We start from the raw sequence: 24,161 nt of genomic DNA on the forward strand, positions 1-24,161 counted from the left end.
TTGTCAGATAAGAGTATTTCCTGCACATCCTGTGCCTGTCCCACAGACTGTGCCGGCCGGCCGTCCTGACAGTGCTGCCTGCACTGTTCATGGGGCAGAGTAGGTAGAGACTAATAGGTCCTAGATCCACGTGAAAGGACAACAGCAGCAATACTAAAAAACAAACAAAAAACAAAAACAACTCCCAAAAAACACAAAGAAGGAAAAATATCCACCATCAGGACACAGCTATTTAGACACAGAGTCAAAGAGCATCTAATGTCCACCATGAGGCATGACGCCACATCCCGGGCCACTTTGTAGTGTGACCTGGTGAAAATCTCTCAGTATATCCAGGCTTCAGTGTGCTCGGCCTGTCGTCTCTTCAACAGATTGATTATAGGACCTGCGGAGGCTAAACTTAAAAAAAAAAAAATAGTAAGATTGGAATCATCTTATAAATTGACAATAACCTTAAACAGATCAAAGGTATCAATGAATTAGTGATGGATCAACATTGATTTGTGACAGAGGCAGGGAACCAAAAGAATGTCTTTATGATGCAAATGACTTGGGGTCATGTCAGGCTAACCTGTCACCCACCATCCCGTTTTGGCCCCAAAACAATTTTAAGATATCTATGCCAATGTGTAGAGGGATTTTGAGGGCGTACAGGTTATGAAAATTAGGTGTCAGTCTTAATTCGTTTTGCTTCTCATGCAAAAATCAGCCTTGGAAATATAGTAGGCCATGTCAGGAAGGGGGTGATGTCTTCTGCCCTCAAGCTTTTCTGTCTGGAGAACCTGGGGAGGGAGATCATAGAAGGAACTAAGTTTAAGTAATGTGCCCTCCATTGCTTGCATATTTGCATCTTAAAAAATTATTTATTTATTTTGAGAGGGAGAGAGACAGAGCACAAGCAGGGGAGGGGCAGAGAGAGAGGGAGAGAGAGTGGATCCCCAGCAGGCTCTGCGCTGTCAGCCCGGAGCCCAACGCAGGTCTTGATCCCATGAGCCGCGAGATGATGACCTGAGCCGAGATCAAGAGTCAGAAGTTCAGCCAACTGAGCCACCCAGGTGCCCCTTTACCTTTTAAGTAGCACTCAGTAGAGAGACAGACTCTGTTTTACAACTTTTTTTTTTAACATAAAAACTTTCAGAAGCATCTTCCTAGAAAGGAGACCCACAGTTTTGGCAAATATAGCACCGGTACAGCCCAGAGTCATTGCATGCATTTTGCCTGTGTTTTTGTATTGTTTGTCCCACAGCCTTTGTTCATATGAAGTAGTACCGGACGTCCAGCCTCTCTCTTGGGCTCACTATTTCCCCGGGGCACCTGCAAGCCATGGAAATGCAAAATAGCACTTTTTTTAAATGTGTATTTTATTTTTGAGGAGGGGGTAGAGGGGCAGAGAGAGAGGGAGACAGAAAGCCCAACATGAGGCTTGAACCCACAAACCATGAGATCATGACCTGAGCTAAAGTCAGATGCTTAACCAACTGAGCCACCCAGAGGCCCTGAAAAACAGTATTTTTAAAACGCTGCTAATCCCTAAACTTGCTGCCATGCCCTGACACATACCATCTCTGTGGTTTTCACAGCCCTGCTTGGAGGTAGGGATGGAACCCAAAGATCTAGCACGGAGTGGCTGCCCATGGCCGGTGTGGTTCCCAGAGTCAGAGCAGGATATTTGGCTGCTGTCCATCGATGTGGATTTTCCCAGCAGGCAGCAGGACAGCATTCTGAGGGGCTGAGCCCACCAGAGACGATGAGGGTATTTGGGAGGAGAGCCCTAAGGGGAAGATGTGATCCCCTTGGAGGAAGAGCTCTGTGGGTCGGAGGAGGAGAGGAAGCAGAGAAGGGTGACAGCTGGTGGCTAATGTGAAGGTGTGACATGCTTCCCTTCCCCACAGATGGCCTCCCTTTCCATAAAGCAGGAATGGAAACATCACATGAGAAGAGTCATTTACTTCTTCTGCAGGATCAGCGAGGAGGGAATTATGTGATTAAGCATTTCACAATCCGGTGTAGCATTCCGCCATCCTTATTTCCCATATAAAATTCTGTGTTTTGAAAATGGAAGCCAGACACCTGAGGGAGCAGTGTACATTTAGGGCCTTACCTGTAACAGAGAAAAAAGCTACGGTATGGGGGGAGTTTTAGGGTGTCAGTAAACTCAGACGTATGATACAGTGCACCTGTGAAATATCTGCAGTTGTATGTATGTGTATGTCTGAATCCTGATTTGCTTATATTAGACTCTTCCTCTAGTCTAGATCTAAGCTCCTTGGGAATAGATACTTCGTTCCTTCTGCGTCCGCCATACCTACCTGGCTCAGCCCTGGGTCACTGGACACTTAATCACTGTTTGATGAGTAAACTAATTCTGTCATCTCAATATGAGATTCTAGAGATTTGCAGAAACCCCCAGGGCATGTTCATGGCAGAACAAAACTGTATACAAAGACACAGGGTTTCTAGCTCATCGTCTGACTGAAGTATTTTCTTATTTATTTGTTATTTTGTTTAACTATACTCTAGAAATAAATTGAATGACCTCACTACCAGAGTCATTATTAAGTTATTAATTTACATATCTGCGGGGTTTTTTAATCATTTTTTTCTCCTCTCTTTTTTAAAGGAATCCTTTGCTGAACACCTGGGCTATTCAAATGGGGTCATCAATGGGTAAATCTTAAAAATATTATTTTTCTTACAAAAAATAGTTAGTTGTTCGTATCCAGACTTCTCCCTCCATAGTGCTTCCTCTGACACATGTACATATGGTCAGCCTCCTCAACCCTCTCTCACTTCAGAAGAGCTGACATTACCTCAGCATTCTCTTTTACTTTGCTGGCATAAACTACTCCACGCCATGAACAGGCAGCCCCGCAAAGGACATAGATCTCATTTAATAGACTTAATAGCATGCTCGTGTCCTAAAAATGTTATGGAAGCTTCAAAACATTGTTACTTACAGCCGGTAGTGTAGCTTGGGCTGAACAGAGAACTTACCATCTTAAATTTCAAGTTGACACTTAACATGGACGTGCATGAAAGGAGATGTCTCATCTGCTATAAATACGGATGACGTTACAGTAATTTGTCAAAGTATGGCCATATGAGAAATGTTTCTCTTTGTTTTTTGGGTGTTTTTTTTTTTTTTTTTTTTTTTTTTTATGAGCAGCAGACATTGAAGAGAGGCATGCCTTACAACAACAGTAAGAACCTTGCCTTACCAGATAACCTCTGTTTGGCACCAGGGAAAATTGATGACGAGGATGTAGGGGCCATTCTTGGATCCCAAGGGCAGAGGGTGTCCCTGGGCTAAGAACCCGAGCCGGGAACCCATCCAGAACCAGTGCCTTTAGGCTCTCCTGCTCCAGTTTGCCTTCCTTGGCCCTGGGTCCTGTGGTCACTGCTGGGGCCATCAGATGACTGGCCAGGCTGCATGCTGGAAACGTGGCCACGGGAGGTGTTGCAGCGGGAAGGTGGATGTTGGGAAGGCATGCCCCTGGAACCGTGTCTGTTAGAGGCAGCACGCACTGTCGCCGGGTCAGCTCCTGGGTGCTACACTTCAGTGTAGACCGCACGCACACTGCCACGTGTCCCCAGCCACACCAGCCCTACGATTACGTGTTCGTAATTTGACACACGCCCTTGACAGAGGAGAGAAGCCATTTATGATGGAGGAGAAAAGGCCCTGGTTTAGGTCATGAACACCCTGATGAAGGACAATTACCTTCCTGTTTTTGATTGGAACTTCCGTGCGAACCGGGCCTCATGTCCCCTTCCCAGTCTGTCCTTACACAGCGTGCAGGGCCATATTTTAAAAAGACGTGGCAGATCTCGCCCCTCCCCTATTTAAAACCGTCGGTGGCTTTCCGTTGCACTTGACGCTAACACACCCAGTGCGGCTGAAAGAACCATGCAGCATCTGTCCGCACTCCCTCCTGCCGCCTCTCTGCCCTCATCTCTAGAAGTCTCCCGATGCTTGCGTTCAGTTCCTCAGACTCCCCAGCCTCCTTTACTTCACAGGACCTTTGCACATACTCTTCCCTCTTTCTGCAGTCTCTTCCTCTCCGCTCCTGAGCCCCCATTCTTCACCCAGCTCCCTTTATTGCTCATTATCTGAGGTTTTAGCTAAACCAGTCTCTCCCCAGCACGGTTACCTCTGACTCTGCATCAGAGCCTGCACTTTTTTTTTCTGTAAAGGGCCCGATCTCAAATATTTTTGCCTTGGTGGGTCAAAAAGTCTCTGTCTCAACTTTGCCCATTGCGGCATGAAAGCAGCCATAGACAAAACAGAAATGAGTGAGCCTGGCCGCGTTCCAGTAAAACTCTATTTACGAAAACCGGCAGTGGGCCAGGGCCGAAATTTGCCAAACCCTGCTCTAATTTAAAGACGTCACATGCTGATCTGCGTTGTCTCATGGCAACTTGCTATTTTTCTTTTTAGTGCTTATCACAATGTGCAGTGAGCCATTTTGAAGGCAGGGTTTCTATTTTCTCATCCCTATGCATGTGCCCAAGCATTGTGTTGGGCAGGTAGCAGACACTCAGTGAATACCTGGATGAATCTTAAGTGCCCTAAATTATTAGTCTTATCTGCCTGCTCAGTAGCAGTGTAAGGAAATACAACATACTCACTATATGTGTGTATAGGAGAGAGGGCAAGAGGGAGAAAGACAGAGACAGAGCGAAAGTATTAGAACGTGAAAGGATTTCCTTCTCTTTCCAGAATCTGCCGTCGCCCCTGGCATCTGTAATGTACTCTTTATGGGTTTTGTGTAGAAAGATTTTCTTTTTTCTTTTTCCATGTACATACCCCCATCGCCCTGGAGTGGGTAGTCATTCATTCGTTCATTCATTAATTCACTCATTCCACAGTTATTTACTGAACATTCACTTCGCATGAGGCAGTGCCTGAAAACTCTTGCTATGCTGGATCCTTCAAGAAGACAGCAGTAATACTGCCTTCTCGTTTTTGCCTTTTTGGGTTCAGGGCTGAGCTGTATCGAGCCTCAGGGAAGTTTGAGCTGCTTGATCGGATTCTGCCCAAACTGAGAGCCACCAATCACCGCGTGCTGCTCTTCTGTCAGATGACTTCGCTCATGACCATCATGGAGGATTACTTCGCTTTTCGGAACTTCCTCTACCTTCGCCTCGATGGTGAGTGCCCGAGGGGCGAGGCTCGGAAGCCGCACCTGGCAAGTGCAGGGCTGACGGGCAGTGGTGACCCGCTCCCGCCAACGGGAGGAGTGAAGTTGTTGAAGAATGAACTAGCGGTGGGTGCTGCTCTGCCAGAGAGCAATTTTTATAGCCTGCGGCCTTTTAAAAATACGCAGCAATCGTTTGCATAGCTGTTTATCCCCCAGACCAGACGAGCCAGTATTGCAAGTGGACTTGGAGGCATTTTATAAGTACCACCAGTAAACTAGATGAAACTAAGTTAAAATTTAAAAACCGTCTCTGCCTTTAGGATTGTCTGTTTCCTACGCACTATATGGATATTCTGATAAACCGTTAGCTTTTTCTGTTGAGGTTTTTTTTTTAAGTTTATTTCTTTATTTTTTTTTTTTTTGGAGGGGGAAAGGGCAGAGAGAGAGAGAATCCCAAACAGGCTCCACAGTGTCAGCACAGAGTCCAACATAGGGCTTGAACCCACAAACAGAGGTCATGACCTTAGCCAAAATCAAGAGTCAGAAGTTTAACTGACTTAGCCACCCAGGAGCCCCTGTTGAGGAGTTTTTGGGGGGTTTTAAAAATGTTTTTATTTATTTCTGAGAGAGATACAGAGGCAGCATGAGCAGGGGAGAGTCAGAGGGAGAGGGAGATACAGAATCTGAAACAGGCTCCAGGCTCTGACCTGGCCGTCAGCACAGAACCCAACGTGGGGCTCAAACCCACGAACCACGAGATTGTGACTTGAGCTGAAGTCTAACCCTTAACTGACTGAGCCACCCAGGCACCTTGAGGAGTTTTTTAAAGAGATAAAGGCTATGCCTCCTCCCTTCAGTAACACTGTTATTGTTCATTTAAGGTGATATTGAATTATCATTAAAGCTTCTTTTTTTAAAAAAAAAACTTTTTTCTTTTTTTTAAAAATTTTTATGTCTTTATTTTATTTTTAGAGAGAGACAAATCATGAGCAGGGGAGGGGCAGAGAGAGAGGGAGACACAGAATCTGGAGCAGGCTCCAGGATCTGAGCTGTCAGCACAGAGCCCAGCGTGGGGCTTGAACCCACAGACTGTGAGATCGTGACCTGAGCTGAAGTCGGACACTTAACCGACTGAGCCACCCCAGTGTCCTGTTCTCTCTTTTTCTAAAATGAACATATCTGCACGCTACATGAAGACATAGGGTCCCATTGTGTCTTGGATTTTGCAGACTGTTTGTGAAATATTTGCCTGATTACCTGGTAGGTCAAGTTCTAAAAAATTAGTAAAAAAGTACAAATGGAAGGAAATATAAATTTGAACAAATTTCCTAAATTGCTGTATGATTATTGCTACCGGCCCTAATATTTTAGAGATGAAGGATATCAAAATTTCCCACACTGTGGTGAAGGAGGACACTTTGGAAGAGTGGCATGTAGGAATATGCACTAATTTACAGGCAGGGTGGTATGGAATCCTGAATACAGAATAGTACAGCATTACTAATAACAGCTTTTATCTGGTGTAGTCTTCACATTATTGTTAAATAAGAAATTTAAAAGTTGATGTTCCATTAAAAGGTTTTGTACCCCCCTCCCTCTTTGTTTTCAATGTTTTAATTTATTTTCGACAGAGAGAGAGAGGGGACGAGAAAAAGAGCATGAGCAGGGGAGGGTCAGAGAGAGAGGGAGACACAGAATCCGAAGCAGGCTCCAGGCTCCGAGCTGTCAGCACAGAGCCTGATGCAGGGCTCAAACTCACAAACTGTGAGATCATGACCTGGGCTGAAGTTGGACACTCAACCGACTGAGCCACCCAGGCGCACTGGTTTTGTTCCCTCTTTTGCCAGTAACTAGATAGAACTAGATATACACCAGCCTCAGACTTGGCATACATTCTCTTTTAGTTTTTTAAATGAATTCTCTTTACGGTCTACCTCTTAGGATATTACTAACTTTTAAATTAATTATAAGTGAGACAGACTTGTGTTTTATTTTTCTTAAATTTATTTATTTCTTTTGAGAGACGGGGGGCAGAGAGAGAGAGAGAGAGAGAGAGAGAGAGAATCCCAAGCAGGCTCCACACTGCCAGCACAGAGCCCAACGCAGAGCTCAAACTCACGAACAGTGAGATAATGACCTGCGCCGAAGTTGGGTGCTTAACTGTGACTGAGCCACCCAGGGACCCCCAGACCTGGTTCTTTAAAATGTTCTTACCTCTCCCCTCCAAAGTCACCGCAGACCTGCAAACCAGCGCATGGCTAAGTAAGTGATCCTTTTGAACACAGTTTGTGACACAGTTCTGTCATCCATAGTCTAGTCTCTCTCCGCACGTCTCCTGCACTGTGTCTCGTCCTCGACCTGATTCTTTCTTCCCTCTCTGTGAGGGGCAAGGTCAGCACTCATTTGAAGGGCAAGCATGCTTTCCCTGCTGCTCGGGGGAGGCGCAGCCCTGCCCTGGTGTCGTGTGCAACTGCTGTCTGCTACTTTGTGGCTTTTTGTTTAGAGCCTCTCTGAGCACTGGGGCCTTAGAATGCTGCCGTGTGTGAGTCTGACAAGAAGGGCTTTCCTTGAAACACGTCTCTCAAGTGTTCTTCTCAGCTTGCGGGAGTGTCTTTCATAGGTGGCTGTTGCTTTCTGTCCCCATCATTATTAATAACAACAGTCCTAAAAGGTGAGGTTTACAGAACGCCTGCTGCAGTGCGGTTCCAGGCAAAGCCCTTCACGTGTGTTAGTAATTGAATTTCATCCTTCCCTTTTACCAAGGTGTGGCTTCAGTCCCCCACTTCACAGATGGGAAAACAGAGGTTCAGAGAAAGGAGCCGAGGGCAAAACCAGGTTCTAACTTTGATCCACTGGTTCCAGATGAGTTCAGAGTCAGGTTTAGCAGACCCAGTGAGATGTACCCCCCTCTCTGCACATGCAGGCTGCTTTCCTGGAGACACAGCCTTTTACAAATGGTTTGGAACTTATTCACAATTTTTAAGGTGGTTCCTCGGAACGAGATGCAAGCTGAATGGAGCCTCTCACTGCACCTGCCACCAAAGCTCCTTACCGTTAGGTTGGAGGAGACAAGAAGTCAACAGTCTCCGACAAATGTTGCAGATGCAATTGAGAAGGATTGTATAGGCTCCTGCCCACAAGAAACAGCAGCCGTTTGTTTCAGGAGTTGGAGGGAATCGATGGGCAAGCAATCAATATACCCACTTCCAAGTACATCCACCTTCCCACCACCCACCCCTTAACCTGTTTGTTAAAATGACTTCAGATTTTCACTGCTGAGTCTGATGTCTCAGATTTCTGATTGCTGACCTCGCCGATTGGGGGGCGGGGGGGTGGGGAATCAGTCGATGACAGCTAAACAGATTTTTTTTTCCTGCAAGGATGATGGCTACATGAACAGATTTGGCTACTACTCCTTTATAGCCTTTGTTTTCACTGGAAATGATCTGTGAGTGAGAGCAAGTGGGGAAGTTGCATCCCAGAAGACAGAATTCTCCCATAGCCACTGAAACACAGTTAAAATTAGGAATTACAAAAGCCTGGGAGTCTATTCCTCCTCGCACGTTCTGCAACTTGCAGCACAATTGCGCTTGCCATTAATTATGATCCTGGTTGTGTTGTGTCAAAAGTCCAAAAGAACTTGGGGCCCATACTCATCCTGAGCACGTCAAATCCTCCAGCACCTGCGATGAGCATTTAGGTGCCTGTGGATAAACCCTGACGGAGTAGTTTGAATCTCCCGGAGCAAATATCTCAAAGATTGCTAAGGACCAGCCAAGATTTTGACTTGGAGAACCTTTGACTAAGGGGAATGGTAATCCAGCAAATTCTGAACCTTGTCATTAGAAATGTCCTAGCTTTGCACGAAAAGTGATTTAATCATAGTTTTGTCTGGCTTGAAAAATTTGTCAGGTTCCCAGCAATTTATTATACAGTCTGAATCCACACCATATACATAAATGGTCATTCTGTTTGCTTGAGGTATCTGGGGTAGGGCCCCAAAACTCCGTTGACCAAATACTTTTGGCATTTCTTTTTTTTTTCCAGTGCTTTATTTTGTATTTAGAGTTATTTCATCCCCAGTAGTCATCTCCACTAATTAGTTTTATTTATATCTTAATGCATGTGGTGATTAGTAGATTATTTTCCAGTGGATTTACACTGAGCTGCTGGGGCACCTGGGTGGCTCAGTCAGGCATCTGACTTCACCTCAGGTCATGATCTCTCAGTTCATGGGTTTGATCCCTGCGTCAGTCTCTGGGCTAACAGCTCAGAGCTTAGAGCCTGTTTCATATTTTGTGGCTACCTCCCTCTCTGCCCCTCCCCTGCTCACGCTCTCTCTCTCCATATAAAAAATAAACATTTAGAAAAATTAAAAAAAAAATAAAAATAAAGTGGACTTTTTTAAAAATTTTATTTATTTTTGAGAGAGAGATAGAGACAGCATGAGCAGGGGAGGGTCAGAGAGAGAGGGAGACACAGAATCCAAAGCAGGCTCCAGGCTCTGAACTAGCTGTCAGCACAGAGCCTGATGCGGGGCCCGAACCCACAAACTGTGAGATCATGACCTGAGCTGAAGTTGGACACTTAACCGACCAAGCCACCCAGGCGCCCCATAAAAGTGAATTTCTATCCTCAGATTGTGTAGATGCTATCCCCTGTTGTCAGAAAACTGACTTCATTATCTCTAGAAGCTCCTTCTTTCCTTACTTTAGAACCTTTTTTGGTTTCTGTGTCTTTCCATTTGGTTTAAGGCAAAGGCTAAATATGTGAACCATGACTCCCTGTAATTTTTTTTTTAATTACTGCAGCTGGAAACATGATATAGTGAAAAGGTTTCATGATCGCACAGAGCACATCTTCCATTAGCATCCTGAACAAATAGGTCAGCATGATCTCAGAAAGCCCGTTCTGAAAAGAAAAGAAAAAAAAGAGCCCCACGTATCTGGAACCTCACGCAGCAAAGCACATTTAGTGCACCTCCACCCCCCCCCCCAATCTAAACTCTTACCATTTCTCCTTGCAGGATTTGACCACGTGGCTGAATTTGAAGTCTAATTTAGGAAGCAAAATGAGCTCTAAAGAACATTGCTTCATTTAATGAAGAGAACCCCCAAAGCCCTTGGTTTCTGATCCCCGTTTGCTGTATGTGGGGAATTGGCTTTTCTCCCCCTCCTCAGGAGGATACTTACTATTTTTATTAATATGAAAGATAGAGCCCTCCATGTTTGGGAATCTGACCCTCATAGTAACTTGATTTCATTAGCTGTCACCGCGTAACTGTTTTAATCCTCTGAAATAAATTGCTGGTGTATTTTCAACCTTAAAAAAAGAACACCACGTAGAAATAATATTTGTATAGCAGGCATTTAGTGGCTATTATATAACATGTATATATAGTTTTCCCGTATTTCCCAACAGCCTAAGGCCTTTCCAACACTCTGCAGCAATGCTTTCTGGGTGAAGACATTACAGATGCCTAGTATGTGGTTGAGTGGCTGGTTTGGGATCAGGTATGGGTGACCTCATGCTCTAAAAGTGAGTGCCACGGCCTGGGCTTTGGTGTCCTGAGCTTATTCAGGGTCCTGGAGCTCCCTTCACTCCCTTCAGGCACCGTGGGGCCAGCCATCGGTGGGCGTGGCGTCTGCTGCTGTTTGGTTTTAGGTTACCACCCTTTAACTCAGACGGAGCAGAATGTCAACCTGAGCAACAGACTGAGAGCTTCAATATCTATAGATGCATATATGTGTGTGTATATATACATATGTATATGTGTGTGCATGTATATGTATATACGTGTGTATATGTGTATGTATATATGCATATGTATATGTGTATGTGTGTATATATGTGTATGTATATGTATATACGTGTGTGTATATGTGTATGTATACATGCATATGTATACGTGTATGTGTGTATATATGTGTATGTATATGTATATACATGTGTGTATGTGTGTATGTATACATACATATGTATATGTGTGTATATATACAATCTATGTATGTGTATATATATGTGTATGTACATGGGATTATTGCGGCTTCAAGTCTTGCTAACCAGGATAAAAATATTCCATTCACATTTTGTGTTTTTACCAGCCAGATCATGCTCAGGAGCAATCGGAATGGTAAAATGCAGTGGAAATCGATTTCCCTTTTGTTTCCACCCTCTTGGCATAAACAACTACTCGCTCTGATGCCCATTGGCAAAATTGCTTTAAACCATTATTATAATTTCTGTAGGCACATGCAGGCGTGTCTGTGGCGGGGGAGGAGGGTGTAGGTGGATTTTAAAATATTATTTGGAGTGCCTGGGTGGCTTAGTAGGTTATGCATCCGACTCTCGGTTCGGTTCAGGTTGTGATCTCATGGTTTGTGAGTTCAAGTCCTGCCTCAGGCTGTGTTCCAACGGTGTGGAGCCTGCTTGGGATGCACAGAAATAAATCCAGCAAATGTTTCGTTAAGGTTTCGGTTAACATGAGAATGTTGTACAGTCTGCAAAGGTACCCACTCATAAGTGTTTATTTAAACCCAGCATTTTTTAACAACAGTTAGTAGACAGTATTCCTTCCTTGATTTCAGAAATGTGTCTCTCTCTCTGCCTCTCTCTCTCTTTCTCTCTTTATAATTGCAAAATGTTCAAAGTTCCTTTCCAAAAAAAGTACAAAAACCTCAGGGGATTACCTCACCAGTGCCACAAGGAGTCTATTTCTCAAGGAGGCCAGCCTTTCTGTCTCGCTCCGTGCCATTTTCAGACAGGAGTTAATTGGCGAATTTACTTTTCTTATACCTGCAGGCACCACCAAGTCTGAGGATCGCGCTGCTCTGCTGAAGAAATTCAACGAACCCGGGTCCCAGTATTTCATCTTCCTGCTGAGCACCCGAGCAGGCGGCCTGGGCTTGAACCTTCAGGCGGCTGATACCGTGGTCATCTTCGACAGCGACTGGAATCCTCACCAGGTCTGTAATGTCTCTGACTCGGTGTCCAGGCCTCCCTTCTGGAACCAGAGGAACTCAGAGACTATCAGTGTCAGCATTCACGTTTGTTGGGAAGAGCAAATGCCTAAACGAGCGGGCTGTTTGCCCTTCAGAGAAATGGGGACATGATGATGGCCATTTTCTCATCCCTCTCTAGAGCCTAGTAGTGAGACACCTCACACCCGCCTTGGATGCGCCTTTGAAAAGCTCCAGTTTGGGGGTACAGAAACGCAGGCTCTGCTTAGTTTTAACCCCCCTCTTCTGGGATTGACATCAAGCAAAGGATGCTTGTTTGTAGGACGGATCACACATGTTCCAAAATAAGAACGACAACAAACATTTCTTGGACACTCCCTAACTGCACCAGTTCATTTTTGTGCATTGTGTCCTTTTTTCACAACCCCGTGAGGTTGTAATTATTACTACTCTACGCATCTTCCCAGTCAAGGAAAATGAGTCCCCCAAAGCTTTAAGTAAGGTCCCTAAGGTCAGTGTATGACAGTTTGTCTTTGAGTCTGTATGTTTTGTTTAGAATCACCATCAAAGAGGGGCACCTGGGTGGCTCAGTTGGTGAAGCGTCTGACTTTGGCTCAGGTCATGATCTTGCGATTTGTGAGAACTTGGAGATTGTTTCGGATCCTGTGTGTGTCTCTCTCTCTGTGCCTCTCCTTTGCTCATACACGGTCTCTATCTCTCAAAAGTGGATGAACATTAAAAAAAAAATGTTTTTTAAGTTTAAAATCACCATCAAAGAATATTCTATGGAGCATCTACTACCGGGTTCTTTGAGCCAGGTGAATGTAGCATTATCCCCAGAGGACGGTGCCTCATGGCACCCTTGTGGGATCCTACGTTACTCAGGGAGAAAGCGCACCTGTCAGTACGGTATTGGGCGGAGTGCTGTTCATCAGGATTCAATTCCCGTTGGGGCACATGTGAACTCAGAGTAGTACAGTGGGAAACGACAGCTCTCATGTATGAATGTGGACCCTATGTCTGGTTAGCATAGGAGCCTGGGCTCCTCACTGCACCCTGCTTTCCTCAGCTGCAAATATGCAGAGCACCACAGTGTCACTGGGTCCCAGGGGGGAGACTGGGACAAAAAGGCTGACAGCAGTCGTTCTGGGCAGGAAGTGGAGTTCAGGGTGCACAGAACTGTGAGAGAGCTTTCCAAAAAACTTGCGTGCCTGCTTCCCATGTCCTGAACCCCACCCCAGTTTGGTAGATGCTTTCCAGGGCCCCCCTACACATTCGAAAGCTCCCCAGAGATTCTGATGTCATTTCTCTCCGAGCTGAGGAGCACTGACTTCAAGAATAGGCCAGTGGTTCCAAGCCTCAGGGTGGCCACCACCTCGACTGCTGAGAGGTGTGCCAGTCATTGACGCTAGCTGAATACCTTAACGGAAGCTTCTACGGAAGTTTCCTGACCCTAGAGAGGGATTGGGAGCCACCAGCATGGAGTATATTAGTTCCAAGTCTTCAGGAAACATTTTTATATCTTTTTCTATATTTTATATCCCACGTTGCGTTCCCGGGCGCAGGTGGAATCCTTATTCACGTGAGAGACCTGCAGTTTCTTCCTTTTTACCGTTGTGAATTCGGTGTCCATTCGGCACTGAGCTCAGCTGGTTGTCTAGGGGAGGAGTGCATGATGCCTCTCTTCCCAGGGCTTAGATCACTCTACTGCCACCGCCTGTGTCTTTATTGAGAAAAGATAACCTTTCTGTAGGTGAGTGGACAAGTCACTAGATTTTATCAGGGGGTAAGCACATCTGTGGCATCTCAGCTGACCACTTTCACTAGCATGGTGCAAATGCTAAGAGCCAAAGGAATTCAACGTCTCTAGAAATGCTCAATTACTAGGGAAAGTTTGCTGGGGCTTCCATGCCTCTCCCTTTTTCTCTGTCTCCCTCTACTCCTCTATCTCTGTCTCTCATCTTTATCTCTGCCCCTCTCTCTCTTTCTTTCTCTCTTTCTCTCTCTCATGCACACACACACACACACACACACACACACTTTTAAACCAGTAACTAAAAGTGGAACTCCAGAATCAAGTAAATTGCATGAGCAATTCATTCACCTTTCACTGTATTGAAGCTGATCTCTCAAATTTCCTCTGGTCTAATTTGCCCCAGATTCCTGGCATTGGGACATACATTTCTCCAAATATCTTGTACATTCCCTATCACCTGGTTTGGTCTACCAGGCTGACCACATTTTTCATGGCTGTCACTTAAACATGGCCATTACTTTGGGCAAACCTTTTTTTTTTTTTTTTTTCATTTACAGAAATCAGTGATCTTAGAATGATAGAGTAAGTACTGATTTTTCATTTAAAAGGTAAGATAGGTAACTTTCATGAAGCCACGATTTCACTGGATCCAGTGAGGCAGTTTGCATACCTAATTTCATACCTAATTGTCAAAATACATGTAAGGAAACCCGTCACCATTAACTCACCCATGTCTGTCTGGGTATGAATTCTGGCTTTGGGCTCTTTCTACCCTATAACCCTGCATCAATATTGCATGGTCCCCAAAATGAAAGTTGTGGGGCTCTTTTTACCTTGTTGGTTTCAGAGTGCAGTGAAAAAAAAGTGTCTATAAGAATCCTTAGTCAGTTGAATCAGAATTAAGGCCTATTGGTGAAATCACAGGTCCGTTTGCAGAGGTTGACAGATTGAAGATAGAGGCTGAGAAGTTGCTATGTGGAGGCCGTCTCTAGAAGTAAGGACAGCACATGTGCATGTGGAATTAGCACTAAAATCCCTCAGGATTACCAAGACCCTCATTTCCAAACTGCGATCAGAAACATGGTTTGGCATTCTTACTGTCAGGCCATGGATTTTGAGCTGCGTTGTTACCACAGAATGACCAACCGCAGGCTGACCTTGCAGGTCCTCTTCTCAGGCCAGATTCTTGTCTTCAGATAGCGTACACCTAATTGGTGTGGCCAAGTGTCAGACCACTCAGCTCTCGGAAGTACTGAAGGATCCGTTCAAGGACGAAAGCACATATTTCTTTGTCATAGTAACCCCCGCCTCCCACTCCCCACTTAGCTTACAGACTCAGAGGCTTCCATTCTGTAAATTTCTTCAGCCTAGGGGCACGTGGGGGGCTCAGTCAGTTACGCGTCTGACTTTGGCTCAGATCATGATCTCACAGTTTGTGGGTTCAAGCCCCATATTGGGCTTTCTGCTGACAGCTCAGAGCTTGGAGCTGCTTCAGATTCTGTGTCTCTTTCTCTGCCCCTCTCTAGTGTGCTCTTTCTTGCTGTCTCTCTCAAATGTAAATAAACATTAAAAAAAATTTTTTTAAACTCCAGCCTAGAAATAATAATTTTGGCTACTTTCCAAACAGATAGTTTTATTTTTTAAATAATTGTTCTAACTTTTTAAAAAATGTTTATTTTATTTATTTTTGAGAGAGAAAGTATGAGCGGGGAGAGGGGCAGAGAGAGAAGGGGACAGAAGATCCTAAGCAGGCTCTGCTGACAGCAGAGTTGCTCAATGTTTGCTCTTGGCCTAGACAATCTAGAATATTTACTAGTAATACTTATTGTTGGGCCCATTGGGGAAACAGCTCACTGACTCCTGTTCTAGAAATAATCCAGGGGAGAGCACACACCTTGCCATTGAACTCTGCTTCGCAGTTCTCGTGAGTATTTGTAGAGAGAGATGGTTGAACTAAAAGCCTGTAAGTGAAGTTTAGAGCTGAGTCCCCCCCCACCGCATCCCCCCCAACTTTGGATTTTATCTCTCTACATCACATTCTCCTGTTTTTGAAACATAGTCTAATTTGGATGGGTCCCAGCTGTGTTCGTGTTTCAGCTGTCTAAGATTGATACGATTCGGTTATCTTCTGAGAAGACCTATTTGCCTCGCGAGCCATTTAGTTGTAGAGGTCCCTGCAGCAAAGAGGGGTCTCCTGGGCAGACCTTGGCCTGTGGTCGTCTTGTGCCGCATGCATGACCAGGAACCCCATCTGGCCCAGGAGGCTGGGCTTCCTGCCGTGGAGCAAAACAGGGTGCCAAGGATGCCAGATATAGGGGACAGACTTCTGCCTCCAAAACGTGTACGGATCTGTAGGGGGTGCATGGAAACCAATGCCCAGAGATCATCATCTAGACCAGGATGTGTCAAAGTGACAGACCAAGAAGTTTTTATGGTGTCACATTAAAATCAGGTAACTCAGGGGCACCTGGGTGGCTCAGTCAGTGAAGCAGCTGACCCTTGATTTCAGCCTAGGTCATGTTCTTACAGTTGGTTCGTTCAAGTCCCGCATCAGGCTCTTTGCTGACAGTGTAGAGCCTGCTTGGGATATTCTCTCTCTCTCTGCACTCCCCCCCTCCCTCTCTCTCTCAAAATAAATAAATAAACTTAAAAAAAAAATCCAAGTAACTTGGCCTCCTAGGTTTATGAGGGGTTTTATTTAAAGATTTTGTTAAAACTGTTTTCTTCTCATAAGAGTAACATAGGTATAAAGCAGGAAAAAAGTCGTTAAACCACTTGAAAGTAAAATGAGGGAAATTTAATAATGACTTTATTTTTTGTTACTTGGAAGTGTAAATACTGGTGGTGTGTCCCTCCTGCCTTTTTCTTGATTTACATAAATATGCACATGTGAGATCTGCAGGTACATACTCATAGGTAACATGTAGTTTTTACTTAGTACTGCTTTGTGCCATTAAATCTATAATTAATTTGTATGGTACTATGCACATAGTGATTCAAAGACTAATTTTAACCAATCTATTGTTGAATGTTGATTTAATTCTGCTTTAAAAAAACAAAAAACAGGGGCACCTGGGTGCCTCAGTCAGTTAAACATCCAACTTCAGCTCAGGTCATGATCTCACAGCTCATGGGTTTGAGCCCTGCATCAGGCTCTGTGCTGACAGCTCAGAGCCTGGAGCCTGCTTCAGATTCTGTCTCTATCTCTGCCCCTCCCCTACTCATGCACTGTCTCTCTCTCTCTCAAATATAAATATAAAAAAATTTTTTAAAACATTGTAAATAATATGTAATGCTGAGAGGTACACCCATATTTGTAAATCTTTGTGCATATCCATGACTATTCACGTAGGATAAGTTACCAGAAGTAAAATTTCGAGAGTCAGGGACCATACCCAGTTTTAACACTTTTAGTACTTAGTTCCAGATTTCTTTCTCCCAAGAGTTGGACCAATTTAGTATTCCACCAGCAATTCCTTTCATTCCCCAGACTAAGGGTAGAGTCTTCGGCAGAATTAGATGCCTAGAGCTCTGCCCCCTTACAAGTCCCTGTCTGTATGGTGTGTGCGTGTGTGTATAATATATGTACATATGATTCATAGATGTTTTAAAAATCGTCTCTAACACTTCACACCAGTGTCCAGTGTTTCTTGCGATTTAAGGTTAGTTAGAGGTAATAACAAAGTCGTAATCCTGACATCAAGTTTAATGGGGTTTTTTTCTTTGTTTTGTCTTTAAGTTAGGGACAATTTTTTAAAACATTTTTAACATTTTTATTTATGATTGAGAGACAGAGCATGAGCATGGGAGGGGCAGAGAAAGGAAGATGCAGAATCTGAAGGAGGATCCAGGCTCTGAGCTGTCAGCACAGAGCCCAAGACAGGGCTCGAACTCAGAAACCGCGAGATCATGGCCTGAGCCGAAGTCAGACCCTTAACCATCTGAGCCACCCAGGTGCCCCAAGTTAGGGCCAAATTCTGATGGTGAACCTAAAGACAGGTGAAAACACCTTGATAGCCTAGATTTCAAAACCTGCTAGGTATTTTCAGTTGGCTTGGCCAATCTGAGCCCTACTTCCCTTAATTAAGGATGAACTGGAAGTTTTCCAGAGAAGGTTGTTTGCCTATGTTAAAAATGAAAGCAAAGTCGTTTCCCTAGCATGGGTGGGTTCAGTAACCCTCTACACTCCCTGTCTCTCGGGCAGGCGACTTGCTCTCTGGGCTGATGCAGGCGCACTGAACCTCAGAGCGTGTGGTTCTCCCTCCCAGGATCTGCAGGCACAAGACCGAGCTCACCGCATCGGCCAGCAGAACGAGGTCCGGGTGCTCAGGCTGTGCACCGTCAACAGTGTGGAGGAAAAGATTCTCGCGGCTGCAAAATACAAGCTGAACGTGGACCAGAAAGTGATCCAGGCGGGTATGTTTGATCAGAAGTCTTCGAGCCACGAGCGGAGGGCGTTCCTGCAAGCCATCCTGGAGCACGAAGAGGAGAATGAGGTATGACAGAAAGCTGTGGTGATGAAATCGCACAGCAGCCTTTTGTCTCGCAAGGGTTAACAACGACCTGTTCACTCTTTAAAGAATTTCCTGGGCTGGCGGTGAAAGTGAATGAATTAGCTGCCTGTCTTACTTCCCAAGCACAGAAAGCCCCCGAACGTCATCCAGACCAGTGTCCTAAAAGTATTTGCTAGAGGCATCCCAGGGCTCAGCCAGGGCACGCTCCCCCAGCCCCCCACCCCCCAGACATGCAGCCAGTGGGCTTGATTGTATTGTAAATACTGCCTCCTGTAGGGAAAGTGCAGACCTGCACAGGGGCCCCTCAGCCAGATGAGAATAGACAAGGGTCCCTCCTTGACTGGTCTCTCTGCAACCCCCCCACCCCGGGCCTTCTGTGTCTTTTGCCTTTCGAGTAAGCTTTTCAGTATGTTTGTAGGACAAGATCTCACAGGCATCTTAATGTGTTTTCTTGTACATATACTTGGAAAGCAAGACTTTGACCCCCAGTTCAAATTTTTCTATAAAATCTGACCAAAGGCTGAGAAAATGACCAGTTTAAAAAAAATTTTTTTTTTACTTGGCAAGATTGTTCAAAGAACACATTCCTTATGTTTCTCTAAGGCGGTCTTTTTTTTCTAATATTTTTTAAGTTTATTCATACACTTAGAAAGTGCATGTGAGCGCATGAGTGGGGGAGGGGCAGAGAGAGAAAGGAAAAGTGAGAGAATCCCAAACAGCCTCGGTGCTGTCAAGGCAGAGCCCAATATGGGGCTTGAACTCACACATCGTGAGATCATTACCTGAGCCACCCAGGCGCCCCTCTAAGGGGGTCTTTAGGTAGTTGCTTGTATTTTTTTTTTAGATTGCCAGTTTTGGTAATTCTGTACTCCATTTTCAACCCAGATAGATTTGAAAGAGATTAAAAGACATAGTTCTAGTGTAGTCTAGAAAAGTGTGCAAAATACCAGCACCAATCCTTACCATAAAATTATCTTGGGATGGACAGATTTAGCGTGATGTCCCCATATTTGTAAGCTGAGGAGTGGGTTTACCTTAACGTGTTCATATGGAATACTATTTTCATTGCATATGTTAGATATAGTTCGACTTTGCCTTAAGTAGGATATATGTTTTTGAAATCTATAAATTATAAACCAAATTTTTTTAAAGATTATGTACTTTTTTTCTGAAACAAGTCTAAATGTGAAGCAGATACTGATGTTTCAATAAATCCTGAAACGAATCTTTTTGCAAACTGAAGCGCCCTTTTAACCATGCTTCTTCATAACTTATCGTCTTATATATTTGATTAGTTACGTATTAGTTTTCGTTAAAACAGTGAAAAATACGTGTGCATGCTTTCATACATCCACACATATTTTTAAAGTTTTGATCTCAAATAATTCACCACTGTGATTCTTAAAATTGAATATGTGATAGAGGTTCGATTCTTGAAAATTGGTTCAAATTTACAGTCAGGTTGTCAGGTAATTTTTGCCTTATTATTTACACACCTGGAAGTTAAAAAAATACTAGGGTGTGTGATGGATACTGTCACAACTCAGGTGTGGCCAGAGCTGATACGCAGCCCATGGTCTCTACCTTGTTTTTGCTTAACTTATTGTATATGGGCCTTGTGAAAGTAGCCGCTGGCCTGGGGAAGATGAGGTACCTGGGAGCCTGGGGCTTTCCACCCTTCCTAGGCTGCAGGGAGGTGTCGGGGTCTCCCAGCCGCAGGGGCCACCAGGGATGGGCTGGGGTGGAGCCCCGGGCCAGCCGCATTGCTGGGACTCCACACTCCTTTCCAGGCTATTGGTGTGTCAGACACGGTGCCATTTTCTGGGTGGCCTGTGTCTGGATGGGAAGGTCTTTGGAGACACTGGTAGATCGCAGTCAAGGGCTGTGGTACCAGATACTGGGGCCGAGTAGGCTGCTTATCTGCATGGCTGACAGGCCAGGAAATACTAAGACACAAAGACCCCAGGAAGATAGTTTGCACACTTCCCAGCCACTTCATTCTCTGTGAAGTCCAGACCATTGCAGGCAGGCTTCTTGCCAGTTTCCAAGAGAATCTTTTCACCTTGGGCACTGGGGAGTGCAAGCCCCCCATTGTGTAGGCATAGAGAAGGTAACATAGGGTTCTAGGCAGTGGGCAAAACAGGGCGCCTCTTCACCAAAGGACGTATTAAACCGGATTCTTCGTACCGTGAAGTATCAGCCCACGGCCAGCTAGACTTGGTCTTTGTCAGATGAAATGCAATATTGAGACAAACTGACTTAAATCAGGCTAGAGATGAGCTAGAACAGAACGGTTTTTACAGGGAATTATTATCTTGAGTCATTAGATATCTGCCTTACGGAAATGCGTTCATGTCTAATACGTGGTGTAAGACACTAACTTGGGAAGAAGCAGCCATTTAAGCTGCTAGGCCATCGCACTCTTTCCAGAGCAAGGTGCCTCATTCTGCATGTGTTATTCAGGAAACTGGATGTTTGAGGTTCTGGGTTTCTTCTTCTCCTCCCTCTGCCCATACCCTGCGACTCCCCTATTTGATTCCGAACACACTCGGCCAGCTTACAATAAACATAATTTGGGTAAATTCTGTGGCGTACGCCCCACTTTACAATTTTTTTTTTCTTAAAGTGTGGAAGTTCTAGCATTTCTAGAAAACTTGAGCACTTGGTTTCTGAGGAGTTTGCAGAGAGATCGTGCGCTTTGGTCTATTATCACATAAAACTAAACTGTTCGCCCTTAGGCACCCATCCAGAGTCGAAACTGTTACCATCATAATTCCCACTGAAACATATTGATTGAACCCATCTTTAAGGCTCTGTGTTTGACCTGTGTATGATTTTTATAGCCTTGTTCTGTGCATCGTCACAAACGTTCACATGTTGGTAGGTTTTGTGAGGCTTTGAGAATCAGCACTTGTATGTGGCTTAATAGAATTAAAAGGATTTATGTTAGGCACTTTTTTCCGAGAGTTTCCTTACTTAAGCCTTACCGCTTCTCTGTGAATTAAATGCCACGCCCGCTTTACAGATGAGATCACTCACTGCGGGGGGGGGGGGGGGGGGGGGGGGGGGGGGGGGGGGGTGGTTGAGGAGGGNGGTGGAGGCAGTAACTTGTTTCAAAAGTAATGGAATCAAGATACACATCGCCACCCCCCCCAAAAAAAACAAAAAAAGGGTGTTTTTCATAGTGTACCATGTGTCCTGTCTAAACAGATTTTGCTCTGGGAAGATGGGTTTGAGTGGCTTGCAAAATAATGATGGCAAATACTATACCCAGTGACCCTTCTCTTTTCTTTTGGGCTTGAGAAATGACTCCCGGTGGTCTGCAGGACAGACCCATGAACTCCTTAATCCCTCACCCTGGCTGTCCAAATTCTCCTCTAACGCCTGTTAAATCATCCTGTTCTCAACCCCAGGAGGAAGATGAAGTGCCGGACGATGAGACCCTGAACCAAATGATTGCGCGACGAGAGGAAGAATTTGATCTTTTTATGGTAATACCATAGAAAATTATACACCCTTTTCTTTAAAAAAAAAAAATTTTTTTAACGTTTATTTATTTTTGAGGGGGGAGTGGGGGGGGGAGTAAACAGAGAGGGAGACACAGAATCCGAGGCAGGCTCCAGGCTCTGAGCTGTCGGCACAGAGCCCGACGCGGGGCTCGAACCCACGCACCTTTTTTGATTAACTCGAGATGTCTGGAGCCCATGTGCCCCGGGGAAGAATTTCCTTTGCATCGAGCCTGGACTTTTCTTTCAGTTCAGAGGCTGCAAACAGGCTGGATTTAGCCTGCAGACATTATTTTGTTTGGCCCATGTGGTGTTTTTTAAAATTTCACATTCGTTGCCAACGTGAAAAGAATCCTGATTTCTGGCTTCTCTTGAAAAACGAGAGTCGGCAGTACCGAGCCCACATCTCTCTGTGGAAACGGCTGGCCAGGGCTTAGCAGAGGCTGCACCCCCTCCCCCAGACAGGCCACGTGGGCCTCAGCTTTGCCACAGACCCCCGGCCCCACCCCTGCCCCCGTTCGGGACTCATTTGTAATTCTAGGCCAGCATCATTCAGGTGCCTCAGCTCCTTTACAGTCCCTCCCTCCGTCTCCTTACTCCATCAAAGCAGATACCTCCCCGCATGGGGCGGACAGACAGCAACCAAACAACACGGTCACACCTCTCCGTCGCGTTGGAGAGAGCCTGCTTCAGCAAGCAGGAACCTTCCAGATGCACGTCAAGGTGTAGCCTTCACTGAAAGATCAGAATCGTTTGGATTTCACTGATCCGGGCAGATAGAAAGGAACCTTGACATTTAAGGAATGAACAGCCCTGGTTTCAACCTTGACGGCCCATGCTACGTAGTCAGGCGTGATTGTGCTGAAATCTGCATTTGATTTACGTGTGTGCCAGTCCCCGAGGTCAGTACGTGTGGACGCCGGCCCCTCTGGTCGTGAAGGAGGCCCTCAGAAGCTATTTAACTGCCGCCTGCAGGCATGCGCTCTCTTTCATCTCCCCCTGCATCCCCGACACTCAGAAGGGTTTCTGGCTCACAGTACTTGCTTAGCAAATCTTGAGCGAATGAATGGCAGCATTTGCAACATTTTAAGCCCTGTGAAGATGTCCGCGCGGATCAGGACGGGTAAAGTGGCAAGGCTCCTCCTTCCGGTACCATCGGTCATTTTGATCTTTCTGACATGTAGCCTGTTTGTGGGATCAGTGAGCAAATGTGAACTGTATCGCGGTGGTTGAGAATGCGGCATGGCCCCCAAGTCCAAGGCCCCCCAATTTGAATGTCCTCAGGTGTCAGGCAGGCAGCTTGCACGAGTGAAACAAGCGGATGGGGTGGGTGGGTGCTACTGGTAACCCAGAGCTACCTCGTCTACGGCGGACAGAGCCACAAGGCCCCAGGGAGCCAGGAATTCCCAATTTCCCAGAGAAGCCGGAGATCTAGGTTTTTCATGGGCAGTCTCTGGGTTTCAAAATGTTTGTAGCTAAATTCAATTTTTTTTATTATGATCTCATACTGCAGGCCAGATGAAACAGGACTCTGGGCCAGATATGACCCACAGGATTTGCATTCTCTGTCTTTTTAGCCCAGACGGTCAGAGAAGGGAGCTCGGGCTGTGTGGAGGCTTACATTATTTTTTGGCGATTTTTGTCTAGGGAACAACGGTGGTGTCCACACATAATGATTCAAGATAAAAGACATTTAATTCTTTCGCAGGGAAGTTTTAGGGGAGCCGTGGGAATAGCTCCTAACTTGGGATGGGCACTTCTCCCCCTCCCCCCCAACCTTCCTAAGTGAACCACACTCCTTATGGAAGGCAGTTTTGGGTAGAAATGATGTAACACGATTGCACGAGAGCATGGCCAATGTGGGCGCTCCCCAGACCTAAATTTCTTAACTCAGACTGCTGGTCCCCATCTTTATAGACTGTGCTCAACTTAGGGACCTTAGAGGTACACATAGCACACAGACATCTTTTCTCTCCTCGAGGAACTTATTAAAATGTAGATTTCTGCCAATCACGGGGGTAAGAGGCCCTCAACTGCCCCGGCTGCTCCCTGGTAGCAATAATTGAGCACTGCTGCAGCCTCAGATACTCTTGAGGCCCCGGAAAGCGTAAGCTGCCTGTCATTATACAAATTAGATTAGGCCCAGAGATGGGAGATTTTTTCCCATCAGCAGCCCTGAAGCGAGGGGGAAAGAGTACATCTCTTTTCTGACTTTTGGGCTGGGTATTTGTAAAACTTGAAAGCTACCGGGGGAAAAAAAAAAAGAATGTCTGGCCAAGGCCCAG

The 24,161-nt window shown here is 45.3% G+C and overlaps 1 protein-coding gene across 1 annotated transcript in view; it reads left to right on the top strand.

Annotated features, from left to right (window-relative positions):
- SMARCA2 (SWI/SNF related, matrix associated, actin dependent regulator of chromatin, subfamily a, member 2) overlaps window positions 1–24,161 on the top strand; it is a 180,780-nt gene that overhangs the window by 85,383 nt on the left and 71,236 nt on the right. The window contains exons 22-26 of the mRNA XM_039230804.1: window positions 2,621–2,667; window positions 4,985–5,151; window positions 11,943–12,106; window positions 18,125–18,352; window positions 21,784–21,861. Coding sequence (XP_039086735.1) covers window positions 2,621–2,667; window positions 4,985–5,151; window positions 11,943–12,106; window positions 18,125–18,352; window positions 21,784–21,861 — 684 coding nt within the window. The remainder of the gene's footprint in view (window positions 1–2,620; window positions 2,668–4,984; window positions 5,152–11,942; window positions 12,107–18,124; window positions 18,353–21,783; window positions 21,862–24,161) is intronic.

The sequence above is a fragment of the Hyaena hyaena genome, unplaced genomic scaffold (genome assembly GCF_003009895.1).
Source record: "Hyaena hyaena isolate Hyena2069 unplaced genomic scaffold, ASM300989v1 scaffold_51, whole genome shotgun sequence".
In the NCBI taxonomy this organism is placed as follows: Eukaryota; Metazoa; Chordata; class Mammalia; order Carnivora; family Hyaenidae; genus Hyaena; species Hyaena hyaena.